General features: G+C 38.6%; 2 protein-coding genes across 2 annotated transcripts; one reads left to right on the top strand and one right to left on the bottom strand.

Annotated features, from left to right (window-relative positions):
* Nucleotides 1–7,361: 7,361 nt before the first annotated feature.
* On the top strand, nt 7,362–25,345 carry LOC120429198 (regulation of nuclear pre-mRNA domain-containing protein 1B). The gene is made up of 4 exons (XM_039594406.2): nt 7,362–7,718; nt 7,777–8,465; nt 24,595–24,738; nt 24,801–25,345. The coding sequence occupies exons 1-4, from the start codon at nt 7,568–7,570 to the stop codon at nt 24,954–24,956; spliced, it is 1,140 nt and encodes a 379-aa protein (XP_039450340.1). The 5' UTR covers nt 7,362–7,567; the 3' UTR covers nt 24,957–25,345.
* Nucleotides 15,980–17,889, bottom strand: LOC128093466 (uncharacterized). The gene has a single exon (XM_052710335.1). The coding sequence runs from the start codon at nt 17,125–17,127 to the stop codon at nt 16,624–16,626; it is 504 nt and encodes a 167-aa protein (XP_052566295.1). The 5' UTR covers nt 17,128–17,889; the 3' UTR covers nt 15,980–16,623.
* Nucleotides 25,346–26,212: the final 867 nt, after the last annotated feature.

The raw sequence follows: 26,212 nt of genomic DNA, 5'->3' as shown, positions 1-26,212 counted from the left end.
CTCCATCCGCATTGACCTTTTCTCATCTATGATTTTCCTTTTTATCAGTAGTTAGAATCAAAGCCGGGGATCGGGGAGGGAGCATCAGGGCAGTGGACAGTATGCTGTAATGGCGGAAACTGGACGTGGATAGTGGAAGACCAGAACTACGTCGCAAGGGGAAAATAGTTTATTAATTGAACAATTCTTAAGGATTGTCTAATTACTACATCTATTGACCTCTGTCAGTTTCCAGCTGTCTGCCGCGCCCTTTTAGGCCCCCAACAGGGTGCGAGCCCTGTTTTTCAGCTTTGTCAGACTTCTTTCGGAGTTATTGGATGTTACTGTCGGAAGGAGATTCTTTCCCCTGAGGACACCGTGAGTGATTTTGCTTGTACGCGCCCAACAACCCCCTTTTGGCCCTTCATACGACAGTAATTTGAAGATGCTCCCTTTAAGTCTGAGCCACTGCAATTCTAGGCAACCGCTACATAGGTCATCCTTGTGGCCCTGTTGGTTATCACATCATATCACATCATATAAAAATGAAACAAGAAAAACATAAAACAAGAGAAGTAAAGTTTTTCGTAGAACAAAAGTTGCTCAAAATGACCTCCTGAACACGGGAAAAATAAAAATATTCGAAAAAAAAATTTGGGTATTAGAGGGTTAAACTTGATATGCAGAATACATCATTTTAAAATAACATCAAATGCCAACTTTTCAGAAAATTACCAAAACGGGCATAAAATCTGTGACCGAGTTATAAATTTTGGAAACAATACTGATTTAAAAAAAATCGAAATATTGGTCGCAAAAAATTTTCAACTTCATTTTGCGATGTAAAATTGAATTTGCAATCAAAAAGTACTTTAGTGAAATTTTGATAAGTTATAGCCATTTTTAGGTAACTTTTTTGAAAATAGTCACAGTTATTCATTTTTGAAAATTAGTGCCCATGTTTGCCCACCTTTGGAAAAAAAATATTTTTGAAAAGCTGAGCAAATTCTCTGTATGTTGCTTTTTGAACTTTGTTGATACGACCTTTAGTTGCTGAGATATTGCCATGCAAAGATTAAAAAACAGGAAAATTTATGTTTTCTAAGTCTTACCCAAACAACCCACCATTTTCTAATGTCGATATCACAGCAAGGGACCATCCATAAACCACGTGGACAGCTTAGAGGGGGGGGGAGGAGGTTGGCGATTGTTCACGCTCCATACAAAAAAGATTTAATTTGTATGGAAATTGAGGGGGGGGGGGAGGTTGAGATAACCAAAAAAGTGTCCACATGGTTTGTGGATGGTCCCCAACTAATGGTCCGATTTACAATGTTAAAATATTAAACATTCGTGATATTTTCCAATATTTTCAATTTTAATATATCAAGACTTATATTTCAAAAGGGCGTAATATTGAATGAATTGCTCAGTTAGCTTAAGACTATGAAAAGGTTGAATGTTAGTTTGTTCATTAAGTTTATTTTCGATTAAATGTTGAATCCCAACTAGTTAAGTTTTTTAGTATACCTAAAAAGTTACCATACGCAATTAAAAAAACAATTACGTACAAATTTTTCTGCAAAATTTTGTCGAATCTGAAATCTTCTGCAATAGAAATCTGATTTCAAAAACTCAAAACTCCCTAAGTGCACGCAACCCACCCCTGACTGAAAAGTCCGTCGGACGTCCGTCGTTTGTCGTCCGTGCAATTGTACGACGTCGCACGACAATGTCGTGCGACATTCGCACGAATGTCATACGGTTTTGCACCAAAATGTCGTATTTGTCGTGCGATCGATCATCGAAATTGTTCGACATTGTCGTACGACATTCGACCGACGTCGCACGGTTTTGTTATTTAGGTTGTCGTGCCTTTGTCGTGTGCTGTTTTTTCAGGTTTTTAGGTTATGTTGCAGTTAAAAAATAGATGATTGTTTATTATTTTATTTATTTTTATGTAATTTGCACATTTCCCCACAGTAAAAAATCAATTATTTCATTATACTTGTTGTGTCGCGGATCTTCACGTACATCTTGGTGTCGTCTTCCGGTTGGTCTTCCAGTTCTCCTCGTCGCTTGGCATCTTGGCCGGAATTTTTTGGCGTTGTCTTCCGGGTCCGGATTTTGTCAGCCATCTTTTCGAGCCGACGCCAGCGTGCGGGGCAGCATCTTGATCAAGAAGGACTATTGCTCCTCGACTAGCCGCAGATACGGCGGGGTGCGGCGCCACCGTTTATGTCCCATGGATTGATGGCCACCGGAGTACGGGACAACGTCGGTTTACGAACTTCTGGAGCAGGTGTTTTTGCGGTCGTTACAGCTTCCGTTCAACAAGCTGCGTGGGACAACACGGAGACGCTGGGTTGTTAGCAGGATCAGATTGGAATATTATTGGTTACCTGAAAAAAGATAACGTCATTCGGCTGAATAATCATATCCAAATCATATCTAGAGTTTTGTTGTTGAAACAAAGGGAATCTCATGACAGATATCATACTCAAAAAATCTGTGAAAATTCATAAAATAATTAATTGTGGAATATTCAAAAGTTTAACTTTCAATGTAAAATTTTGAAAACAAATTAATTAAAAAAGGAGTTAATTAAACCTTATTTTTCTCAGAAAATAAAGATTAAAGCAAATTAAAGACAAAAAAAATTTTCTAACATTTTAAATTTCAAATTAAAAATCAACATTAACGCAAGTTTTATGGAGAAACCCCATCTGGACCTGTTTAAATATTTTTGATTTTTTTTTAAATGCATGTGTTTCTGAAAACCCCAAAGTCCATGCTTTGAAGAAGCTAAGAACTTAAAAGACTTTAAATAATTTTAAAATGTTCGAATGTTTAAATTAATCGTAAAAATTCAAAATATCTGAATAATTTAAAAATTAAATTTAATGTTTGATATTTTTGAAATTTACAAATATCAAATAATCAAGAATACACTCAAAACCCGATGGTTTGACACAAACTGTTGTCAAACGAAAGGAGTCACTTTTTAGTTTGACACCCATTTTACAAACGAAAAAGTGACCAACCACCGGGGGCTGAGTGTAATACAACATAAAAATTTAAGAGATTAAAAATTGTAGAACCTAAGAATTCAAAATTATTAATTTTTTTTTTAGAATTTAGAGTTTTAGAACTTTAAAATTCTGAAATACTAAAATTCTTAATTTCTATAAATCTTTAATTCTAAAATTTTAAGATCACAAAATTCTAAAATTAAAAAAAAATTAATCCTAAAATTCTTAAAAAATCTAAAAATTCTAAAAAATTCTAAAATTACAAATTTTAGAATTTTAGAATTTTAGAATTTTAGAATTTTAGAATTTTAGAATTTTAGAATTTTAGAATTTTAGAATTTTAGAATTTTAGAATTTTAAAATTTTAGAATTTTAGAATTTTAGAATTTTAGAATTTTAGAATTTTAGAATTTTAGAATTTTAGAATTTTAGAATTTTAGAATTTTAGAATTTTAGAATTTTAGAATTTTAGAATTTTAGAATTTTAGAATTTTAGAATTTTAGAATTTTAGAATTTTAGAATTTTAGAATTTTAGAATTTTAGAATTTTAGAATTTTAGAATTTTAGAATTTTAGAATTTTAGAATTTTAGAATTTTAGAATTTTAGAATTTTAGAATTTTAGAATTTTAGAATTTTAGAATTTTGGAATTTTAGAATTTTAGAATTTTAAAATTTTAGAATTTTAGAATTTTAGAATTTTAGAATTTTAGAATTTTAGAATTTTAGAATTTTAGAATTTTAGAATTTTAGAATTTTAGAATTTTAGAATTTTAGAATTTTAGAATTTTAGAATTTTAGAATTTTAGAATTTTAGAATTTTAGAATTTTAGAATTTTAGAATTTTAGAATTTTAGAATTTTAGAATTTTAGAATTTTAGAATTTTAGAATTTTAGAATTTTAGAATTTTAGAATTTTAGAATTTTAGAATTTTAGAATTTTAGAATTTTAGAATTTTAGAATTTTAGAATTTTAGAATTTTAGAATTTTAGAATTTTAGAATTTTAGAATTTTAGAATTTTAGAATTTTAGAATTTTAGAATTTTAGAATTTTAGAATTTTAGAATTTTAAAATTTTAGAATTTTAGAATTTTAGAATTTTAGAATTTTAGAATTTTAGAATTTTAGAATTTTAGAATTTTAGAATTTTAGAATTTTAGAATTTTAGAATTTTAGAATTTTAGAATTTTAGAATTTTAGAATTTTAGAATTTTTGAATTTTAGAATTTTAGAATTTTAGAATTTTAGAATTTTAGAATTTTAGAATTTTAGAATTTTAGAATTTTAGAATTTTAGAATTTTAGAATTTTAGAATTTTAGAATTTTAGAATTTTAGAATTTTAGAATTTTAGAATTTTAGAATTTTAGAATTTTAGAATTTTAGAATTTTGGAATTTTAGAATTTTAGAATTTTAAAATTTTAGAATTTTAGAATTTTAGAATTTTAGAATTTTAGAATTTTAGAATTTTAGAATTTTAGAATTTTAGAATTTTAGAATTTTAGAATTTTAGAATTTTAGAATTTTAGAATTTTAGAATTTTAGAATTTTAGAATTTTAGAATTTTAGAATTTTAGAATTTTAGAATTTTAGAATTTTAGAATTTTAGAATTTTAGAATTTTAGAATTTTAGAATTTTAGAATTTTAGAATTTTAGAATTTTAGAATTTTAGAATTTTAGAATTTTAGAATTTTAGAATTTTAGAATTTTAGAATTTTAGAATTTTAGAATTTTAGAATTTTAGAATTTTAGAATTTTAGAATTTTAGAATTTTAGAATTTTAGAATTTTAGAATTTTAGAATTTTAGAATTTTAGAATTTTAGAATTTTAGAATTTTAGAATTTTAGAATTTTAGAATTTTAGAATTTTAGAATTTTAGAATTTTAGAATTTTAGAATTTTAGAATTTTAGAATTTTAGAATTTTAGAATTTTAGAATTTTAGAATTTTAGAATTTTAGAATTTTAGAATTTTAGAATTTTAGAATTTTAGAATTTTAGAATTTTAGAATTTTAGAATTTTAGAATTTTAGAATTTTAGAATTTTAGAATTTTAGAATTTTAGAATTTTAGAATTTTAGAATTTTAGAATTTTAGAATTTTAGAATTTTAGAATTTTAGAATTTTAGAATTTTAGAATTTTAGAATTTTAGAATTTTAGAATTTTAGAATTTTAGAATTTTAGAATTTTAGAATTTTAGAATTTTAGAATTTTAGAATTTTAGAATTTTAGAATTTTAGAATTTTAGAATTTTAGAATTTTAGAATTTTAGAATTTTAGAATTTTAGAATTTTAGAATTTTAGAATTTTAGAATTTTAGAATTTTAGAATTTTAGAATTTTAGAATTTTAGAATTTTAGAATTTTAGAATTTTAGAATTTTAGAATTTTAGAATTTCAGAATTTTAGAATTTTAGAATTTTAGAATTTTAGAATTTTAGAATTTTAGAATTTTAGAATTTTAGAATTTTAGAATTTTAGAATTTTAGAATTTTAGAATTTTAGAATTTTAGAATTTTAGAATTTTAGAATTTTAGAATTTTAGAATTTTAGAATTTTAGAATTTTAGAATTTTAGAATTTTAGAATTTTAGAATTTTAGAATTTTAGAATTTTAGAATTTTAGAATTTTAGAATTTTGGAATTTTAGAATTTTAGAATTTTAGAATTTTAGAATTTTAGAATTTTAGAATTTTAGAATTTTAGAATTTTAAAATTTTAGAATTTTAGAATTTTAGAATTTTAGAATTTTAGAATTTTAGAATTTTAGAATTTTAGAATTTTAGAATTTTAGAATTTTAGAATTTTAGAATTTTAGAATTTTAGAATTTTGGAATTTTAGAATTTTAGAATTTAAGAATTTTAGAATTTTAGAATTTTAGAATTTTAGAATTTTAGAATTTTAGAATTTTAGAATTTTAGAATTTTAGAATTTTAGAATTTTAGAATTTTAGAATTTTAGAATTTTAGAATTTTAGAATTTTAGAATTTTAAAATTTTAGAATTTTAGAATTTTAGAATTTTAGAATTTTAGAATTTTAGAATTTTATTCTAAGTGTTTGAAATAAAAAAAAGATATTGCTTTTACCTTTTTGTAATCTGCATTTTTTCAATTTGTTATAATTTTATTATAAATATTTTTTTCATTTAAAAAAATATTTTTGTAAACCTTTTAAATATATTTTTTTTGTAATCTGCTTTGTTTTCAACCTTTTTTATTTAAATTAATTTTATTTTTTCGGTAAAAAAAATAAAATATAAAAAAAACTGTAAAATATTAGAGAATTCAGGATGTTGGTAGTTTTTAAATATTGAAACTCATCATCAAGATGTTCCTGGCGGAGCACTTACACCATTCCAAAAATCCGTTTTTTCAATGTTAACTACTTTTTAGGTAATTAAAAATGTATAAAAAGTTCTGGGCCTTAAAGGGTTAAATCAGAGATACTAAAAATTTAATTGAGGAGTAAATTTTTGATTTGTCAAATGGTAGAGTTTTTTATTATACAATTCTGAAGTCCAATAATCATAACACCCAATATTAGCCCTCATACTTCCGGTCTTCCAAGCTCACTCCCGATACTTTGAAATGCGCCTCTTCCATCATTTCAATGACTTGAAGCAACAGTTCTATTGATTAAAACATCCGGTGGATCAGAAACGCCGCCACGAGATGATTATTCTGTACCCCTTTTTCTCTTACCTTGGGTAGAACTTTTGACATTCGGTGATTCATCCTCCTCCTCCTTTGGAATGAACCATATCCTCCATAAGCTCGGTTCCTTCCGGTCCTGTCTTCCGCCACGAAGACCTGGCCCGCCGGATTCATGCGTCTCGTCCTCCTCCGACATCGCCACGAAGACAGAATTCTGAATATCTGGAACATAAGAAACTATAATTTGGCCACTTGCCCACTCCGGCCGGAACTTTCCGACAGAAAAAGAAGCACAACTTACCGGTCAAAATCCTTCCGAAGCCCAACATCAACAATAACTGGTTCGATTCGGTTGCATTCAAGTCCAAACAAGACCAACTGAAGAGAACTGTCAAACTGTTTGCGTCGACGAAAATCGTGACGTCGAATTGAAGGGAAATCGATGGAAAAAACAATGTCGGGCATGTCGAGTGTTTGTCGTACGTTTGTCGTCCTTTCGACCAATCGATATCGAAACGGTAAAACCAAAACCGCGCGACAGCTTGTACGACGTGCGACATTTTTCAAACAGGGACTTTACAGCAAACGCTTCTCTTTTAAACAAACGCTTCCCATCAGCCAACCGTTCGCCGCGGCAGCTCTGTGCCTTAAAACTGTCATCGCTCGTTTTGTTGTGACTTTTCTCCGCGCGTTTGACAGCCAGCCAGCCAAGGCCGCTGCCGCGAATGTTTTGATTCGGTTGCCATCGTTTGGCCATCAGTTTTTCGATTATTTCGTGCGCGAGGGATGAAAATTTCGTAAATTTCACGGGAATTTAATGTGAAAGTGAGCTTTGGGTGCATTTCGGGATAATTTGGGTGCGAATTTTGGTGGTTTTGGTTTGGAGCACGCTATTGGGGTAAAATGTCCTCCTTCACCGAATCCGGTCTGGTGAAGAAGCTGTCGGAGCTGAACCCGAGCCAGCAAAGTATCCAGACGCTGTCGTTGTGGCTGATCCACCACCGGAAGCACCACTCGATCATCGTGAAAACCTGGCTAAAGGAGCTGCATAGGGGTAAGTACAGTTTTGGTGACCCACTTCCGGTACCTAACCTGACTTCTCGTTCCGGCAGTGTCCTCGTCGAAGAAGCTGACCTTCATGTACCTGGCCAACGACGTGATCCAGAACAGCAAAAAGAAGGGCCCGGAGTTTGGCAAGGAGTACGAGAATGTGTTGCTGAAGGCGTTCAAGTTGATTGCCGGATCCGGGCCGGAAGAGAAGACGATCCACAGCTTGAACCGGATCCTGAACATCTGGGGCGAGCGGGGCGTGTACGACGAGCCGAGAATCAAGGAATATTCAGCTGCATTGAACCAAAGGGAAAAGAGTCCGGCTGCCACGGCCACCGCCGCCACTCCGAGCAAGAAAAACGGCGAGGAAAAGCGTGAAAAGCGGAAGCAGGAGGGAGGCGATTCCAACGGCCACGGTCATAAGAAAAAGTCCAAGAGTTCGTCGAGCAGTTCGGCGACGGCCAACTCTGGCAGCAGCGCCGCCCCCGTCGAGAAGAAACCCGCCAAGAGCGAAGTGACCATCGAGGTGAACGGCAAGGTTGAGACGCACGTGACGCTGAGTCCGCACCAGCCGGACGGCGATCCGCCCGAGCCGGAGGAGCTGATTCGCGTCATCCAGGAGCTGGAGAACTCGGCCTCGAGCGATGCGGCGGTGCGCGAGCGGATCGCGAACCTGCCACCGGAGGTTTCGGAGCTGTCGGCGCTGGCCAAGCTCGAGGACAAGGAGGCGGCGATGCGGTTGGCGGTGAAGGTAGGATTACAGTTCTATTTGTCCCTCCCGTGAAACATTCGTTATTCGCTTGACGAGCTCTACCCCAACAACAAAACTACTTTCCCTAACACGGACGTGAATTCCAAGTACACTTACATGCCTTCTTTCACCCTTTACTGTAAAGTTCATCTTTACAATGACATTGAGGCCACATTTTTAAAGCGAATTCAGTGGACGCGTTAAAAAATATGGCTAACACCCTTGCCCTTGCTCCTTACTGTTTTGATGCAGCAAAGTTACTTGGGCATCATGTTCGAAAAGCGGACCTTAACTGTGGGTGGGTAAAATACCCTTTCCCGCAGTTCCTCTTATTCCATGCCCCGTCTATTATAACGGTCAGACATACACATCCTTCAGCATCTACAAACCCATTTTTCTTAGCGATGTCAATCTTTTTTAGGAGTCTGTTAATTCTTTCTTTGTGTCCCCTTCAAATTCGGAGGCAGCTTTTTTGTACATTTTTGAAATGTTTTGTTGTTGCAAGTTTGAACGTTCATAGTTTTCAGCAATTCACATGAGTTTGAGAAGTTTGATCCTTTTATAAATTGAAACATAAAAGAAATTGTTCTGAAATAAACAAGCAAAGGGAAGTATTGTCATTCCAAGCTGAAACCAGCCGTCGATCCCACGGAATATTAGTCATCACCACACAATATTTGGCACTAAACTCATTCCAAATATGCACCAAAATATGCTAGTAAGTTTAGAAGCAAGTTTTCGCCTTCCTCGGCTATTAAATCAGTCGAAATTTTTTTTTTAATTGACTTCTTAATTTGACGTCCTAGACTCAGATATAAGCTAATTACATTGCTCATAACTGAAAAATAATATTTTTTTCAGTGTAGTATAGTAACCTGAATAGTAAATTAGCTTAAATCTGTAAGCTCATACTTTCAATTGAAATGTGGTCAAAGACAAACTTATGGGAAATTGGACGAGCTTTCCGGTAAAAATATTTTCGAGAATGAAAAATCAAGTCTGTCATATAGAAATTGCCAAAAACCATCAAAAAACCTATTTTTTCAACATTTTTATTTTTAAAACCGCTGTAACTTCACAAGGATTGGACTTAGGACAATGGTCAATATGGAGACTTTTATGTAAAATTGTCTGGAGAATCGACTCTCGTGTTCGGATTTTGAAAATTTTGATGTTTAGAGCACTTTTGAAAAAAAAAACAGTTTCAGTAAATGATTTTTGTATTTTTTTTATTTTTTTGTATATTTTTGAAAGAAAAAAAAGGTGCAGTGGTAATGCTACAGACATAACCATAATGACGAAGAACTTCGGACACAAACGTATATGAAAAGTTTTAAGAATTATGATTTGCATTCCTTCATATTTAGTCCATTGAATAATTTTATGAAATTCAGAAAGGGGGATTTAATGTTGGATTTTATTTATTTATAAACAATTATTTGTTTAAGAATGACTCTTTCGTGATTTCCGGTGCAATAGTCCTGAATAGACCAGATGTATATGAAATTCTGAGAGCAGAACTAGAATTGATTCAAAATCTGCCAGTCGTGAGATATCCGTCCGCTAATTTCCTTACGGAAGTATGAATGGTTAATCTGGAACGAAATAAAGTAATAGATTAATTCCAGATTGTTCTTTTTGTGTTGCATTTCGTTAGTTTGCTTTGGTTTGATTTTGCGATGAGTAACTCTTTCGTGAGATATTTGGTGGTCCTGAAAAGGACCGTTTGTTTTGAGTGCCCTGAAAAGAAAATTTGATTAGTGGTGATCCTGGGGCTGTCGTCTGTGGTGTTTTTGGGATGTTCGTCCTTCCTGTCATTCGTCCTTCCTGTCGCTCGTCCTTCCTGTCAATCGTCATCGTTATAGTGGGTTTAAATCTGAAAATAAATGGATGATCTCTGCAAAGATCTTGATCGGTAGATTTGTTGAAATTAGTAGAGGTGTTATTTATGTGAATTCGTATGTATGTGTGTATATGTTTACGTGTATGTGTGAATGTATGTGTGTGTAGAAGAGTTTAAATATTTAATCAATGGGAGAAATATCATTGGGTGGTGGGAAAGGAGGGGGGGGGGGGATTTAAGTGTAACATAACTTAGTTTTAAAGTATGCACTGTTCACTTCAGCTTAACCTATTATGTACATTTCATTGGATCCCTATGTGTTTGTGTATTATTGTAAGGGGAAGGAGGTTATGTAGTTGTGTCAATGTCTCAATAGTAACAATGAATTCAATTTGACCTTAATCTAATAAATGAACAGTTCATTGTGAGTGTGTGTTAGTGTCAGTGAGGTAAGAAATTTAACAATAAATTTTCTTCTTCGGTTTCATTTTTGTCTTCTGTTGGTGTAGATGCTGTTGTCAAATCCAGGTTGTAGTTGTTGTAGTCGAATCCAGGTTGTAGTCAAATCCAGGTTATAGTTGTGCGCAATCAGTCATGCGCAGAGGACAGCTGTTCAGATCGCCTGAGATGGTTCGGATGCTGCTGGTCTTAGGAGAGACAACATCGGCCGATGATAAGAGAAATATGCAATGTACCGCGTGACCTCCGCCGTCATGTTCTTTGTGAACGTAAGGTCAAGAGCTGTACCACCAAGTGTGGTCGTCTTCTTCGTATCATTGCACAAACTCAGCATGAAATGTTCTCGCATATAACCCACAAAGTCTGCACTATCCTGCTTGGTGATGTCAAGATTGAAGTCTCCGGTAACCACCATTGGCGTATCCACGTAGGCAGTACGAATCAAATTGCGAGCAAGGAACCATATTTTCTGCTTCGTTGTGGTTCCTGGGGAGATGTATACTGATACCAGCAGTACTTCAGTACCCATCACCATCACCTTTGCTGCACAAATATCTCCGTACTTTTCTGCCTTGCCGAATTCTTGGTCGCGTTCGTTGCCCACCACTTCAAGCGTATGAGGGACTGCCAAGGTAGTATCCGGATCGGTCGTATTCTGGTAGATTGCAACACCTCCCGATCGCACACGAACCCGCTTCGATTGGATGATACAGGTAAACCCTTCTATTTCCTCTGAGGAGTGGTCATCCAGCCACGTCTCACTCAGTGCTAGAAAGTGAACCTTGGGAAGTATGGGATCGGTGGTTATATCCAACTTGTGAGCTCTCAAACTCTGTACGTTGATGGTCATCAACGTGGTGGCAGGTCCGCTGCTCTCTAAGACCTCACCCACTTCGTCCACAATGGTGCGCAAACGGTTATTCTGCAAACGCTTGTACTCGTTACGCAGTTCTCGCATTTTTGGGCTGTCACAGCCTTTCGCATGGTGGAACTTGAAGTCTCCCTTTGAGTTGGTCAAAAAGAGGCCCTGCAGCGACTTCACACGTGATAAACCGACGTACACCATTTGCTGATCCTGGGACTTATCATAGTCGTACACAATCTTATCAAAGGTTCCACCTTGAGATTTGTGTATGGTAAGGGCATTAGCTGGTACAACCGGGAACTGTATGCGCTTGCATTTAATGCGGTTACCCAGATCGATGTTTGCGGATCGCTTCACGATTGGAGTCCAATCTGACTGCAAGATGTCGGGTCGTGTGCGTATCATAGGCTCCACCTCTTTCCTCGCAATGATCCCGATCTGCGCGTTTTCAAATTTGATCCAAAGTCTCATGATGCGATCCTCTGAGTCATCAACGCCCTCTTCGACATACATCAAGTCCCCAATTGCACCATTCACTATGCCATCTTCCACATTGACATTTGTGGTGACCATGTAAGGCATTCCAGGACAGAACTTAGTTGTATACTGCAAACCTGCCGTTTCAGCCAGACTCATCTTGTAGAGTTTGATACGAGCAGTTGCCAGTTGCTCTGCAGTCTTGTATCCCACAAAGGTGTCGTCTGCTGTGTAATCTAGCCCGTCAATGTTTCTCAGCGCTTCGTTGTTGTAGCTGGTTACGTCAATGTTCCGATGGAACAGTCGTACCGCCCCGCTAGTGTCCTCCTTGCTCAGATCCTCTTTTGTGAAGAAACGGCTCTCGATCAGTTTGGTTTCATCGGCGGTCAGTTTCAGCCCATTACCAATCTTGGTAAGAATGTCCGAAAACTGCTTATCCGCCTGACGCATAACCCGTTTGAGCTCGTGAAACATCAACGATTGCCACACCACAGCGCCACATATGGTATTAGACGGAGGCTTGAACACGGCGCGAGCATTGACTGGGGGCAACTGCATCACATCTCCACTCACCAACACATTCACACCTCCATATGGAACATCATAGATCATGTAAACATCCTGGAGGCGTATGTGTGCGGTATTCAGGGTGTGGGCGCCAACCATGCTGACCTCATCGATGATGTGAAACTTGATATTCTGCATCTCGTTCCTGTACATCTGGAGCGTTTCGAAATTCATCTTCGTTGCCTGGCGAGACATGGTGATGTGGTAAGCGTGGTGCAGGGTGGTTCCACCAATTGCGCTGGCTGCTTTTCCAGTCGAAGCTGAAGCTACATACGCATTGTCGCGGGAGTTGTGAGTTTGGCTGTACCGATTGATCGTTTCCATAAGCGCACGCAATACGAAGGTTTTGCCGCTTCCTGCCGGACCGGTCAAGAAAACCTGCAGCGGCTCGTGCTCTTCGTAGCAATGCATCAGATGGATTACGTGCAGAATCAATGCCCGTTGCTCTGCATTCGTAGCTCGCATCATCTCACAATATGCCTCCTTCGACAACACGTTTGTGCGTTGCTTGATGACAGATCTTAAACCTCTTGTGGGCAGCAGCTCAAAGTCATCATTATTCGGCTGCATGATGACTGTCCGCACCAGCTCGTCGTGCTTTTCGGTTGCTGCGTTGTTCTCCGCTCCATCCTCCAAGTTCGCAATAGTGCGCAGATACTCCTCGACCGTTTGCTCCATATTCAACTCACAGTCGTATTCCTTACGCTTTGCCAAGAGTTGTTCCTCATGCAAATCGTACAACTGGAGGAACTTATTGTGGTCGAGAACATCCACCACCTCATTACGAAATGGCAGAAACAGGAGAACAGATTCGCGCTTATACTCAGTAAGCTCGCTCATACCGAATCCGCGCCAACGCAGCACCCTTGGCTGTGTCCTTTTCTTGTAGCTGTTTTTACCTCTTTCCTGAGAATACCAAGCTACGAACTCAGCCAAGCAGACGTCTTCCAGGCCTTCACGCTCTTCGTACTTCTCGATGATGTTCTTGTTCCACACATCTGTCGAGTCATCGCCAACTCCTTCTGCATCCATGGTCTTGAAGTGCTTCCTGCTTCTTGTCCGGTCTTGGGGCCACGCAGTTGGAATGAACTCAACTTTCTTACTTGCCTCGGACATCGGCAATCGCAGTAGGAACCAGGCTGCTTCCTGAGCGCACATCTCCACGGCTCCAAGCATCTTCAGGCTGATCTTCTTCAGCATCTCGCCGTAGTCCATCTCGGGGTTCTGCTCTTGCATGAGGATCAGCTCTCGGTGCAATCCACTAACACCACGATTGGACTTGTTGACGTACTCTACCAGGTAGTGGCAAAGTTTCTTTTCGTCAACAATAAACTGGAGATCCATGTTCGAACGCAGCTTGTCCGCAATCCATGCGTTGAACGGATTCGTTCGCAGTTCCTTTTCATCCATCGAGCGCTTGTAGAAGACCGTAGGCTGTTTCAGCGATGCACTACATCCAGGTAGTACTCGTATGTACACTCGCAGTGGGCCAGATAGTCCTCAATCGTATCGAATACCATTGTTGCCAGGACATCACGCATTTCCTCAGCGCGTTTCTTCAACTCTTTGCGGCGACTGTCGTCAGCCTTAAGAGGAAGCAAGACCCGTTGTTCCTTCATGGGCCAGTACGGTATATTGAACCGACAGCGCTTTTCCCCTCGCTTTGTGCAAGTGAACGTGCAACGATGAACCTGCTTAGTAGCCGTCTGCGTGGGAAGGTCCTCGAATCTAATGGAAGTGATGGTGTTGATCAGTTCCAGAGTAGCAGGCATGTGCTCGGAAGCAGGTTCCTTGGGATCGTTGGCGAGCCAAAGCACTGCATGGCAGTGGGGACTACCGCGATGCTGGAACTCAATCCGTTTGAAGTAATCGACGACGTAGTACTTCCCGAACGGACTATGAGTTTTCGAACCCAAGATCAAGAGGATGACTTCGATCAGCTTGTTGAAATAGAGGCAGCACGTGACTGGATCTTCACTGACCAATACTGCTCTTTGAAGTGCTGTTAGTTGCTCCATCGGTTCTGTCAAGTCGATCCTGTTCTCTTGATCCGAGAGCTTGTACAGTATCTTCAGCAGTTCGGGCCAGTGAGTCTCGTTAGCACTCATAGTCAAGAAAACCGTTGGCTTTCCCAGCTGTCGAATCATGGCGAACAAATCTTTCTCCCGTATCTGCCAGTACAATGCCGAGTTCGGAATCGATTTCAGCCACGCGAAGTTCCTCTCGATAAGGCTCTGCATGAACTGCGGGTCACTGAGTTGAGCACGGGTCACATTGTTCGTACCTTGGACCCTAAAGGAGCTCGAAACTCCATCGTGAACCCGAAGACGCATGATCTTAACACCCATGTACAGGATGTGAGTCGGCTTTGCTCCACGCCGGTCACGTCGTCTAGTTTCACTGGTAGCCTTATCGTAAGGAGTAACGCGAACCCCTTTCCTGTACGATCGTATTTTTCCTTGGTAGATTCCGGGAAAAGAAAGCTCTTCTGCATACTGATCGTACACGATGGAAGTCGGCATTCGGTTCTGACCAGGAGCAATATTAAGACTCATGTCCTCGTTCCATAAGACGGTCTGTTGCTGTCCTGTGAACAATTCCGCTTCAGTTTCGAGTACGTCAAGTGCAATTTGGTCGTTCTGCTGGGGAATTCTTGGGACATCTCTTGGGACATCCACGACTTCCGATACTTCCAGCTCAACCATTTCCTCACCGTCAGTACCTTCTGGTACATCTGGTTCTATGAGGCTTTCATCCAAAACGATACCTTCGCGCTTATACAACGGAGTGTTGATAAGATAGCGAAGCCATGCTTTAACGACAGACTTCTTGACATATCCCTGCAGGTAGTTAGACTTGTGGATCAATTGCTTTTTAATGCAAACATTAAAGGCGTAATCATCCTCCAATTGACGCGGAAGCATCCGAACCATCTCGTTGACATCAACAGGGACATTTATGATCTGCCCGATGATTGTGTAGCTTCCTAAAATTTCAAAGCACGTTACCAACTACAAAATTCAAAGTTGATAAACAATTTTCACCTCGCGCATGACTGAGCCGACGAATTTGCATGAACGGCAGCCTTGGCGCAATCAACCGCTCGGTGATCGGATCCAGTGGTGGAAGGTTCGCTGGCTTCTCCGGGTAGGTAAATCCGTTCGATGTGGACAAAGTGGGTACTTTTCCATTCCTCAGAGAGTTGTGGCAGGTCTGGCACACCTTGAATCCCGCGACTGACTCAAAGTGGCCTGCCTCGACCAACACTCTCCCGCCATCGCTTGTGATGGACCTCAAGTCATTGCTGAACCAGATGCGTTCACAAACATTGCAATAATCACCCAGTTTGTTGTCGGTAAACTTTTTGTGAAAAGCAATGTCGGCCTTCGCGCAATCTGGCTTGCCACCAGCTGTGGCAGTCGTACCCGTCTCTACAAAACATTAAACAATTGGGGATAATATTGAAAGACCTCCCTAAGTTACCCAGACTTACCCTGACTATTGGGTACTGATACCTGAGAGGACTCGTTCAGAGCGGAACGAGTCGGTACGATTCCTGTAAGATACAGGAAGATCTAAATAGTTGCTTTTGATTGTATAATATTAAACCCAAAATTCAAAGTTAGACAGTGCGTAGAACAAATGCCTATCTTATGCTAAAACTCTAAAACAGATTATTTATTGGTTATATTAACTGTGTGTTGTTTTAAGAACAAAATTAAATTATTCTGCCAACTAAATTCATATTCATACGTTAAAACATCCGCTTTATACAGAGAAAATTCATTTCAAGAACACAAATTGTGCATGCAATGTGAAAATTTTCAAACATGATCAGCATTATATTGCTAAGTTGTAAAATTTTGTTGAATTTAGCGAAAGTTAAAAATCTTGGTTATAGTTTCACAGTTTGGCGTTATCTTGTCTTAAAAGAATAGACAATAAAATTAAAGCAAATCTTTGTTCTGTAGTTTATCACATTTTGCTAAAAACTCACCAAGAAATGTCTCGGAATCGGCCTGGAACGTGCCCCTTCCAGAACCCGACGGAATCTGTACCGGGTCAGGTCGTGGGTAGAACCGTACTGGCCCCGTGCTCGGGCCGGGCATCGGCTCCAAATTCACAGTTGCTGCTGGGTTACCGGCCGCTACTGTACCTCCTCGCTCGGCCTCCTCTTGCGCTTTCAGTTTCTTCCGCTGGCGGAATTCCCTGACGCGCTCAGCGCTCGTCTTGGCAGGCCTCCGCGGTTTCGGTGCCTTGATCTCCTCTTCCTCCTCCATCTCCTGCTCTCCCTCCTCCTTCTCCATCTCCTGCTCTCCCTCCTCATCACGATCAGCAATCGTCTCCTCAGCTTGCCTCAGTGGCGCCACCACTCTGTTCTCCTTCTCTCTCTCCTCACGCTTCCGCTTGCGATGACTCGCAAGGTATTTCGCCGCCAGGTGTCGTGACATCCTCACTAGCTGAATGCCAAGAGCAAAGTGTATGCAGTTTTGCGGGCGATATTTCTTATATAGTTGCGCAAAAATATACTCTCTCCCTCTCTTTCTCTCCCTCCCTCTCTCTCTACCCCCATCTCTCTCCCTCACACACAATCACACACACACACACACACACACACACACACACACACACACACACACACACACACACACACACACACACAAATCGACCATGTGGCCTTTTGGCAGGCGATTCATTTTGAAATTGAAGAATCACTCTTTCGTGAGGGTTTTGTTGGCCCTGAAAAGGGCCGTTTGATTTTATAAGCGATGCTCTTCTTCTCTCCTCTGCTGGTGCTGCTCTTCCCCTCTGCTCTGCTGGTGCTGCTCTTCTTCTCTGTCGGTGTTGCTGCTGCTGCTGCTCCGCGGTTCGACCTTCACTCGTCGGTAGTCCGGATAGAATGAAGAGGCTTCTGCGCTGGGATTTTTCTTTTATACTTTCGCGCGAGCCAGATTTTGCGCTGGAGGGTGGAGTCTCGATTGACGTAGGAGGTTCATACGTCCCCAATTCGGGCGCATAAGTATTAGTGCTTTGCAGAGACTCGGTTTCAATCTGCGAGCATCCATTAGGTGAGGTGATTTTGTCTCGCCACTCGTCGTTTTGCTTAGGCGATGTGCTAGTCGCACGCGAAAGGCAAATTTGTAATTAATTGGCCCTTTTTAGGGCCACCAAATATCTGACGAAAGGGTTTTTTAAGTCTTCCAATTAAAATGCTAAATTTGCTTTTTGTCGTTAAATGCAAACAATTTTGCCTGCCACTTGCAAGGAAAGAATTTTCAAGAGCTTTGATTGTATGCAAAATTGAGCCAAGGCAAAAAATGATCAAATATTTTATAATTTCTTCTTTCTCAGTCCACATTTTTCAGGTGACCAAAATTTGTCATGATTTGTTTTAAAATTTAGATTAAATGCGGAAGATGAGACAGCGTGTGTAGGCTTGCAAATTTTACTGTGTTTGTGTGTCTGTGTGTTTGTTACAGTAAATGACGAGCAGCAAAATCAAATGTAAATTAAAGGAATTAGAAACATTTACCCATTTTGAGCCAATTTTGCTTCTCATTAGTAAGTGCATTTCCACCTCCCCTTCACAAAAACAATTTTAGATTTGAAGAATAACTCTTTCGTGATTGTGTTGTTGGCCCTGAAAAGGGCCGTTTGAATTCATAAGCGGTGTGCCGGCAGATTTACAATGCAATCCGCGACTGATCCGGGACAGTTCCGGCTGTTTTTCAGCTTTTACTTTTTCTTCCTTGTTGGTCCGAACGAGAGTGAAGAACACTTGAAGTTGCTCTTCTTCTCTGCTGCTCTCCTCTGCTGGTGTTGCTCTTCTTCTCTGCTGCTCTCCTCTGCTGGTGTTGCTCTTCTTCTCTGCTGCTCTCCTCTGCTGGTACTGCTGCTGCTGCTGCTGCTCCGCGGTTCGACCTTCACTCGTCGGTAGTCCGGATAGAATGAAGAGGCTTCTGTGCTGGGATTTTTCTTTTATACTTTCCCGCACGCCAGATTTTGCGTTGGAGGGTGGAGTCTCGATTGACGTAGGCGGTTCATACGTCCCCAATTTGGGCGCATAAATATGATTGCTTTGCAGAGACTCGGTTTCACTCTTCGAGCTTGTGTGTTGAAGGAAGGAAGCCAGTAGCAAACGGAACATCGTACGGACCGTACCTGAGCAAGCCGAACAGAAGCAGTAGAATGGACGACTTTCAGGGAAACTTCGCTCCATTTTTTGAGCTGCCTCCAATCGACCCACGTTTGCAAATGTTGATTTCACCGAGATTTTCGTTTGCATTGCGCATCAAAAGAAAGCGAAGTCCTGGAAATTAATTTTTCCAATTTGCATCAATGAAATAAAATAAAACGGCCCTTTTCAGGGCCATAATATGTATCACGAAAGAGTAACTCTTCCAGCTGCAATAATTTTCATACGTCTATTTCAAGTATTTCTCCAAAAATGTTGGTAAAATTGTGTTGCCAAAAACGAGAAGGTACTGAAAAGGGCTGAGGAAACTAAAGGAAATGTTTATTGTGTGTGTGTGTGTGTGTGTGTGTGTGTGTGTGTGTGTGTGTGTGTTCGCTCTTAAAAATGCAACCGTACAACATGATCGAATATATAACATTCAAATTCATATTGGAACCATTTGAGCAGATTTAATTGATTTAACCCGTCGCAACACAAGCTTTATGAAATTGTTTGGAGAATAACTCTTTCGTGATTATCTTGTTGGGCCTGAAAAGGGCCGTTTGTTTTTAAAAGTGTTGCGGATTTCGTCCAATCCGCGACTCATCTGAGTACTGTTCCGGAAGCTTGCCAGTTTTTTCCTGCACCTGCGCTGCTTCTAGTGCGAACGGCATCGGTGGTCCTGTTTGGTGGCCAGGTTATGCACTCGCTTCATCCAATTCGCTGATTTTCACTATTTAATCAAATTTTGCAATATGTTTGATAGAAATTTGCTTGATCACTTCTTATTGAGTTATTTATCACTCGATTTCGAACGAAAACGCTTTTAATGAGCTGTAATTGAACGTCAAAGTGTTGATATGGCAATATTAGAGGTACGCTGTAATTAGATGCCGTTCCCCTAATTGCATTTCAAATTTGTCTTTTATCGCTTTCGACGATTGTGTCGTTAGCGTGAGCGAGGTAGAAGCATTTATCAAATTTTAATAAGCTTTGCTATGTTAGCAAGCAAAAATTTTGCCACAGCTAAAGTTCTTCAAATTTCCCTGTATATATATTTCAGACGGTGTGTATGTGTGTGTGTGTGTGTGTGTGTGTGTGTGTGAGAGCCCATCCAAGTGTAACAAAATTAATTCATTTTGAACCACTATTCTGGGTACTTCATTTTACTTTTTCCACATTACCAGGATTTTTGAATATTCGAGAATAACTCTTTCGTGAGGTTATTATTGGCCCTGAAAAGGGCCGTTGGTTGGTGGTAGGCCATTACGGCAAGCACAAGTGTTGGCTCCCGCGCCTCTACTGCTGCGGCTTCGTGTGCAACACGGTGGTCTCCTCCCGCAGATTCGTCCTCTCCTCCCGCAGATTTTCATCCTTTGGCAGCTTCTTCCTCCGCTGCACCGAGTGCATTTCTTGTTCTCTGCTACTGCTGCTGCTGCATCAGGAGCTCCGTCCGGGTCGGCGTCACCGGTTTGGGGGAGCGGGGTGAAGGCAGCTCGCCGAGCTGTGAAATCCGTCACCCCGCGCGTCCTTCCTTGGTTCCATCCCGCAATCAGCAGCAGCAGGTCCCGAATCAGCAGCAGCAGGAGCTCCTTCCAGGTCGGCGTCCAAAATTGATTTGACTTGATTTTGTATCGGCACCTCCTTTTATATCAAATCGTTTTGGCGTTTGACGAAGCAGCAGCACAAAAGGAATAAATCGCCAAATTGTGTCAAGGCCAAACGCAAGCAAGGCTTTGGGGGCGGAGTCAAGAGAGAGAGAGTGCGTGTGTGTGTGTTTTGTGCGTGCTTGCTTGCTGTGTGGAAGCAGTTTTATTAATTTAAACTCAGTTTTTAAGTGCTTCAACTAAATTTCATGGCCATTAATTAGGTATATTAAGAAAGCTTGAAATCTCCCCATTCGTTTGGTGGGTACCACTTTTACGTGTGTTGAACAGGAGTTGAGATATTACTGTTGCAAATCTTGCAGTCGCGTTTATTTTCTTTTCGTTACATTTCGCTTCGCGAAATTTTGGATTGCTACCCTGTATAGAGCCCTAAGACGAAGTTCTTCGTCAAAAAATCGTGGGCTCACCTTCAATCTTTTTGTAACATTTTAGGCTATTTTCACAAAAAAATTTGAACCAAAAAAAATCGTGGGCTTACCTTCAAATTCAACTTTTAAACTTAAAAACCAAAAATCTCATAAAAGTGGACTATATTTTTCTTTCAGTGTATTTTTTCGAAAAGCCTACAAGTTTGTCTTTGACCACTTTTTGATACGATGCAACGGCTTCAAGATACAGCAATATTTAAATTACGAAATACAAACATATTTAAAACACTTTCGCCCTTCTCAAATGTCATGCTCGAGTGTAACTGGCTCCATATACACAAAAATGGCTTATGTAAGCGTAGGATAACATGTCTACAAAGTTTCATTGAAATCGGAGAGGGTCGAGAAAAAAGTACCTAAAAAATTCCTGTTTTGGGCTGGAATTGCTCTATGAAAAACATAAAAATATTTTAATCATTTTTTTTAAATAAACTTTTTGAAAATCGGCCTTCGTCGTACACACGGGACCGGTTTAACGAGTCTTCACCAAAATTTTGAGCCGATTTGGTCATAGCAGAGTTGAGATATCGTGGCACCCGTTTTTCGAAACTGCTAACTTCAATGATACAACCAAATGTCCTCAAATTTGTGTTGTTAACAGATGAAAATGTATATTTTAATACCCTGAAAACAGATTCAAACTAAAAATGTTTAAATATATGTTCATACCAACCTTTGACTTTTTCTCGATTTACATGTATGTAATTAAGAAAAGGGGGCAAAATTCCTAGAATTTAGGAATTTGGTACTTTTTTCATTTCAGTGTTCAAAAGGACGTAATATTGAATGTTTGGCCCTTTTGAAATGTAAATCTTGATTTAATTTTTTTGAAAATACTGTTTTCGAAAAGATCGAAAAATTTCACGAATGATGCAAAATGGCTTCTTTGGGCATACCGAAGGCACGAAAAAAGTTTCAGCCGGATTAAAAAAAAAAACGTTACTTAATCCACCTTTAGGTGGTTGGTGCCTTCCTCACATTCATAAAGTCAATACATTTAGTAAAAATAGCAACATTCCCTTAACATGTTTAACAAATCAACTTTATTACTCATTTCTTTTGATAGGGTTCGATGACCTTCAATTTTTCTGGCTCATCGGCAAGGTCTGATAAAAAAAAACCTATCCAACGATAGTTCACATGGAAGATTCAGACAATATTTTTATCACAATATCTGAGATCCGGCCTCCAAAAAGTGTATAAATAACACTTAACGGTACACATCAACCATAGCTTTTGCACCCAGATTTCTGTTACAGACATTTTAGTATCTTCAAAACTACGGGAATTATCGACATGATTTTTTATTCATCCCCTAAATTACTGTCTGTAAAATTATTTACAACAAAGTTTGACTTTTTTTATAATCAGATTCTTGCAGGATTGGGTCCGTAAGTTTGACAAATTTGGAATAAGAAGACAACAACTTCCTTGGCTGCTGTGCACCCTTAAGTGCTAATAACTTTTGATAGGGTTGTCAGATCCTTCATGTTTTAGGCTCATTTGAAAGGTCTTTCAATTATCTAACTAACGATGGGTCGCATGATGGACCCGGACATCATTTTTACTGAAATATCTGAGATCCGGCCTCCAAAAAGTGTATAAATAACACTTAAGTGCTAATAACTTTTGATAGGGTTGTCAGATCATTGATGTTTTAGGCTTATTTGAAAGGTCTTTCGATTATCTAACTAACGATGGGTCGCATGATGGACCCCGACATCATTTTTACTGAAATATCTGAGATCCGGCCTCCAAAAAGTGTATAAATAACACTTAAGTGCTAATAACTTTTGATAGGGTTGCCAGATTTTCAATGTTTTGGGCTCATTGGAAAGGTCTTTTTAATACCTTTCTGAAAATGTATAATATGATAGGGTTTCTTGCAAAAACCACCCTTTTTACAATCTTCCGGACATACGCCAAAATCGTTTTTTTAGCATAACTTTTGAAGTACTTAACTAAACTTGCTGATTTTAAATAGAGACCTATGGGACCCCAAGACTGATCGAATGAGACTAATACGGTCAAAATCCGTTCATCCAGTCCGGAGATAATCGAGTGACAATTTTTTTGTCCACCCACCTACACACATCCACACAGACATTTGCTCAGAACATGATTCTGAGTCGATAGGTATACGTGAAGGTGGGTCTACGAGGTCGAATTAAGAAGTTCATTTTTCGAGTGATTTTATAGCCTTTCCTCAGTAAGGTGAGGAAGGCAAAAACAAAAAAAAAACGACGAACCGAAATCTCAGAGAATTGCTCACGTGCTTTTCTGATTTTTGTTTACATTATTTACTGTATCTTTGAACTGGTTTAACCAAATTAGTTGAAACTTGGAGCGTTTATTTAGCCATAGTATACGAACCGGTTGTTTCAAAAAGTTTGACTGCATCACACATTAAAAGGGGATTTTCTCGAAAAGTATTAAACGGTTGTTGTCACAACATAGCACACAAAAGACGAAGTGTTGATTTCGAGTGCTATATAATATTATTATTGCATACCCCTTCCCTAACAAGGACGTAAGTTTCTAGTACCTAAATGTACCTACATTTTCGTTTTCTGAATTTAAATCCGTTAAGTCAAAATTCACGGATTGAATGAAAAGACAAAAATACATTGTTCGTAGAACTTCTCACGGGTGCAGAAGGAACCGAATCTATCCGTAGTTCTTCGCAAACACTTCGTGGGATCCGTCGTCACTTTCGAAATAGGGTCGAAGAGTTTTTTGTTTCCATGCTGGGTTTTCACGAGAACTGCTCGGAAATCTGAGTTTGGGACCAATCTTGATGTCCTCCGTAAAACCTCAGTCTTGCTCAGCAAAACAAGTCGTACGATTCTTATTATTTACAAGCCTTACCCGACAAACTTCGTTCTGCCTTTCTTCGTTTGTGGACGTTTTTACTTTTTTGCTTATTCAGCCTCCTGTGATCAAAATTTGATTTTACGTAACTTTCTCCATACAATTTGCCGATGCTCCGTAATCGGTTCCATAGTGGCCAAAGTGTCAATTAGTTAGCGTATAAAAACCTTCCTTGAGCTTATACGAACTCAACGCAATAAAGAGCACCTTGATCCGACGCTCCGTATTGAACTAATTCGCGATGAGGACACAACTATCATTTGGGTTTGTTAGCCTCGGTTCTGTCACCAAGGTATGATCTGTCAAGATGGCTCACGATTTCAGCCAACAGTAACTAAGCAAGATAAGTAACTGGAAGGGAATAAAGGTGAAAATGAGCCTCGTTACATATTCTTGGATTGCCAACGCATTAGACTTGACTTGACTTTGCTTCATCTGCAAATGGAATCAGAAGTGGTATCAGCATAACTTGCAAGTTTCTCAACAGTTTCCCAACATTTAGTGTCTATCCAGCTTTTTAAGCGAAAATGGCGTTCGAATGGTGAACGCCCGAAATGTCAAAATCACGCAGTGGTACCAACATTACGATAAAAATGTGCCATGGCATGACAGCCACATTTTTTTTTCTAATGTTGGTGCTGCTGCGCGATTTTGACATATCGGACGTTCAACATTCGAACGCCATCTTCGCTTAAAAACCTGGATAAAAAGTACAAACATCTATTTAATGCTCATCCATCAGAATTACTGACATATTTTCAAACCCTCAATTCCCAGGTCAACGATGCCATAAAGATCCTGAACGACTACAACGCCCGGCTCGCCTCCGAGATGGACGACCGCAAGAAGCTGACGACAATGCTGAAGGATTTCCAGCGGGAGCAGCAGGAATTGCTGGCGCAGGCAGAACAGCGATTGGAGGTAAGCTTTATACATTTTCTAAAATTAATTAAAACTCTAATCGTCCCTCCAACCCATTCCAGGAGTACACATCGAAGCTATCGAAAATCAAAGAGGTGCAGCGCGAGGTGCGCAACCACATGAACAACCTGCCCGACTTGACGGCCCTGCCGGACGTGACGGGCGGGTTGGCGCCGCTGCCGTCCGCGGGCGACCTGTTCAACATTCATCACCACTAACCGGCTCTGGAAGATCTCGCACACTCGAAAACGTTTCACGTTTGACGCAGCAAGAAACTAAACAATTTTGAAAGGGTTGAGTTAGGAGCTATCAATTGTACCATTCTTATTCACCTGATGTTAGGCATTCGTATTTTGAAGATAAATTGTGTGTTTAACTGTATATTTTGATGGAGTCATCATTTTCTTCGCTGTTACCTTAGTTTGAGGTAAGCCAGTGTGAAAAAAATGTGACTTTTTTGCCAGAAATAACCATTGCGAAATGACACATGATTTTATAGTTTGTAGAATAACGCGACAAAGAAAGTAAACAAAAGCAAGTGTTGGTTTGTCACATCCAAGTTGCAATTAATAAATGTAATGTGATTTACGAGCACCAATTAAAGTAATTGTGTTTTATTCTCATCACTTTTTTCGTTCTAACAAACCAAAACAGTTCGATTTATGCACGAAAGCTAATGATTGGAAGTTTCATCCGCAATTTTTATTTAAATTCCAACGGTGGCAACAATCTTCAAAGTGCTTCCCCCTCTAAGTTAGACCGGGACCAACATTTACTTCCCTGTCCGACGGAAGGCGTGATCAGACAAATCTCGTCTCAAAATTTGCCACCGGAACCTTCTGCGATCGAACCCAGGCCGACTGTTTCCCTTGAACTTTTTTGTGAGTATGTGTAAATTACTATAGATTAAGATTGATTTTTTTATCGGAAGGATCTTATGTGTAAATGTTAGTGGTAGGCACATTAAGCATAAAATACTGTCAAACTGATTTTTTAATGGAAAACAATATAGCAGTTGAATACTGACAACCAAATAAATCAGCATTATTCAGAAATTCGATACAGTCCAGAATCGATTATCCGAAGCCTCGATTATCCGAAGTTTCGATTATCCGAAGGTTTGTATGGGACTTCGGATAATCGAATCACGATTTTTTTTCTTCTTTTTCTTGTTTTAAACATCAAATTCAAGTTCTGTAACCCTATTTCAGTTAAATAACAAAATGCATTTTTTCAATATTTCAACACCGCCATATTGGCCGCCATCTTGGATTTAAAAGTTATAAATAACTTTAACGCAGTTTAGGGGTCACACTTAAGCTCAACAATAAAAAATTAGGCAACAAAAAAAAATGTTTTCCTGATTCGATTATCCGAAGTTTTGTTTATCCGAAGTGATTTTTTTCCGAGGCCTTCGGATAATCGAGTCTGGACTGTATAAAAATTAGCCTAATTGTATAAGAAACTTAGTAAA

The sequence above is a fragment of the Culex pipiens genome, chromosome 3, assembly GCF_016801865.2.
Source record: "Culex pipiens pallens isolate TS chromosome 3, TS_CPP_V2, whole genome shotgun sequence".
In the NCBI taxonomy this organism is placed as follows: Eukaryota; Metazoa; Arthropoda; class Insecta; order Diptera; family Culicidae; genus Culex; species Culex pipiens.
The sequence above is the reverse complement of the archived record's forward strand: the minus strand, read 5'-3'. Positions and strand labels throughout refer to the sequence as shown.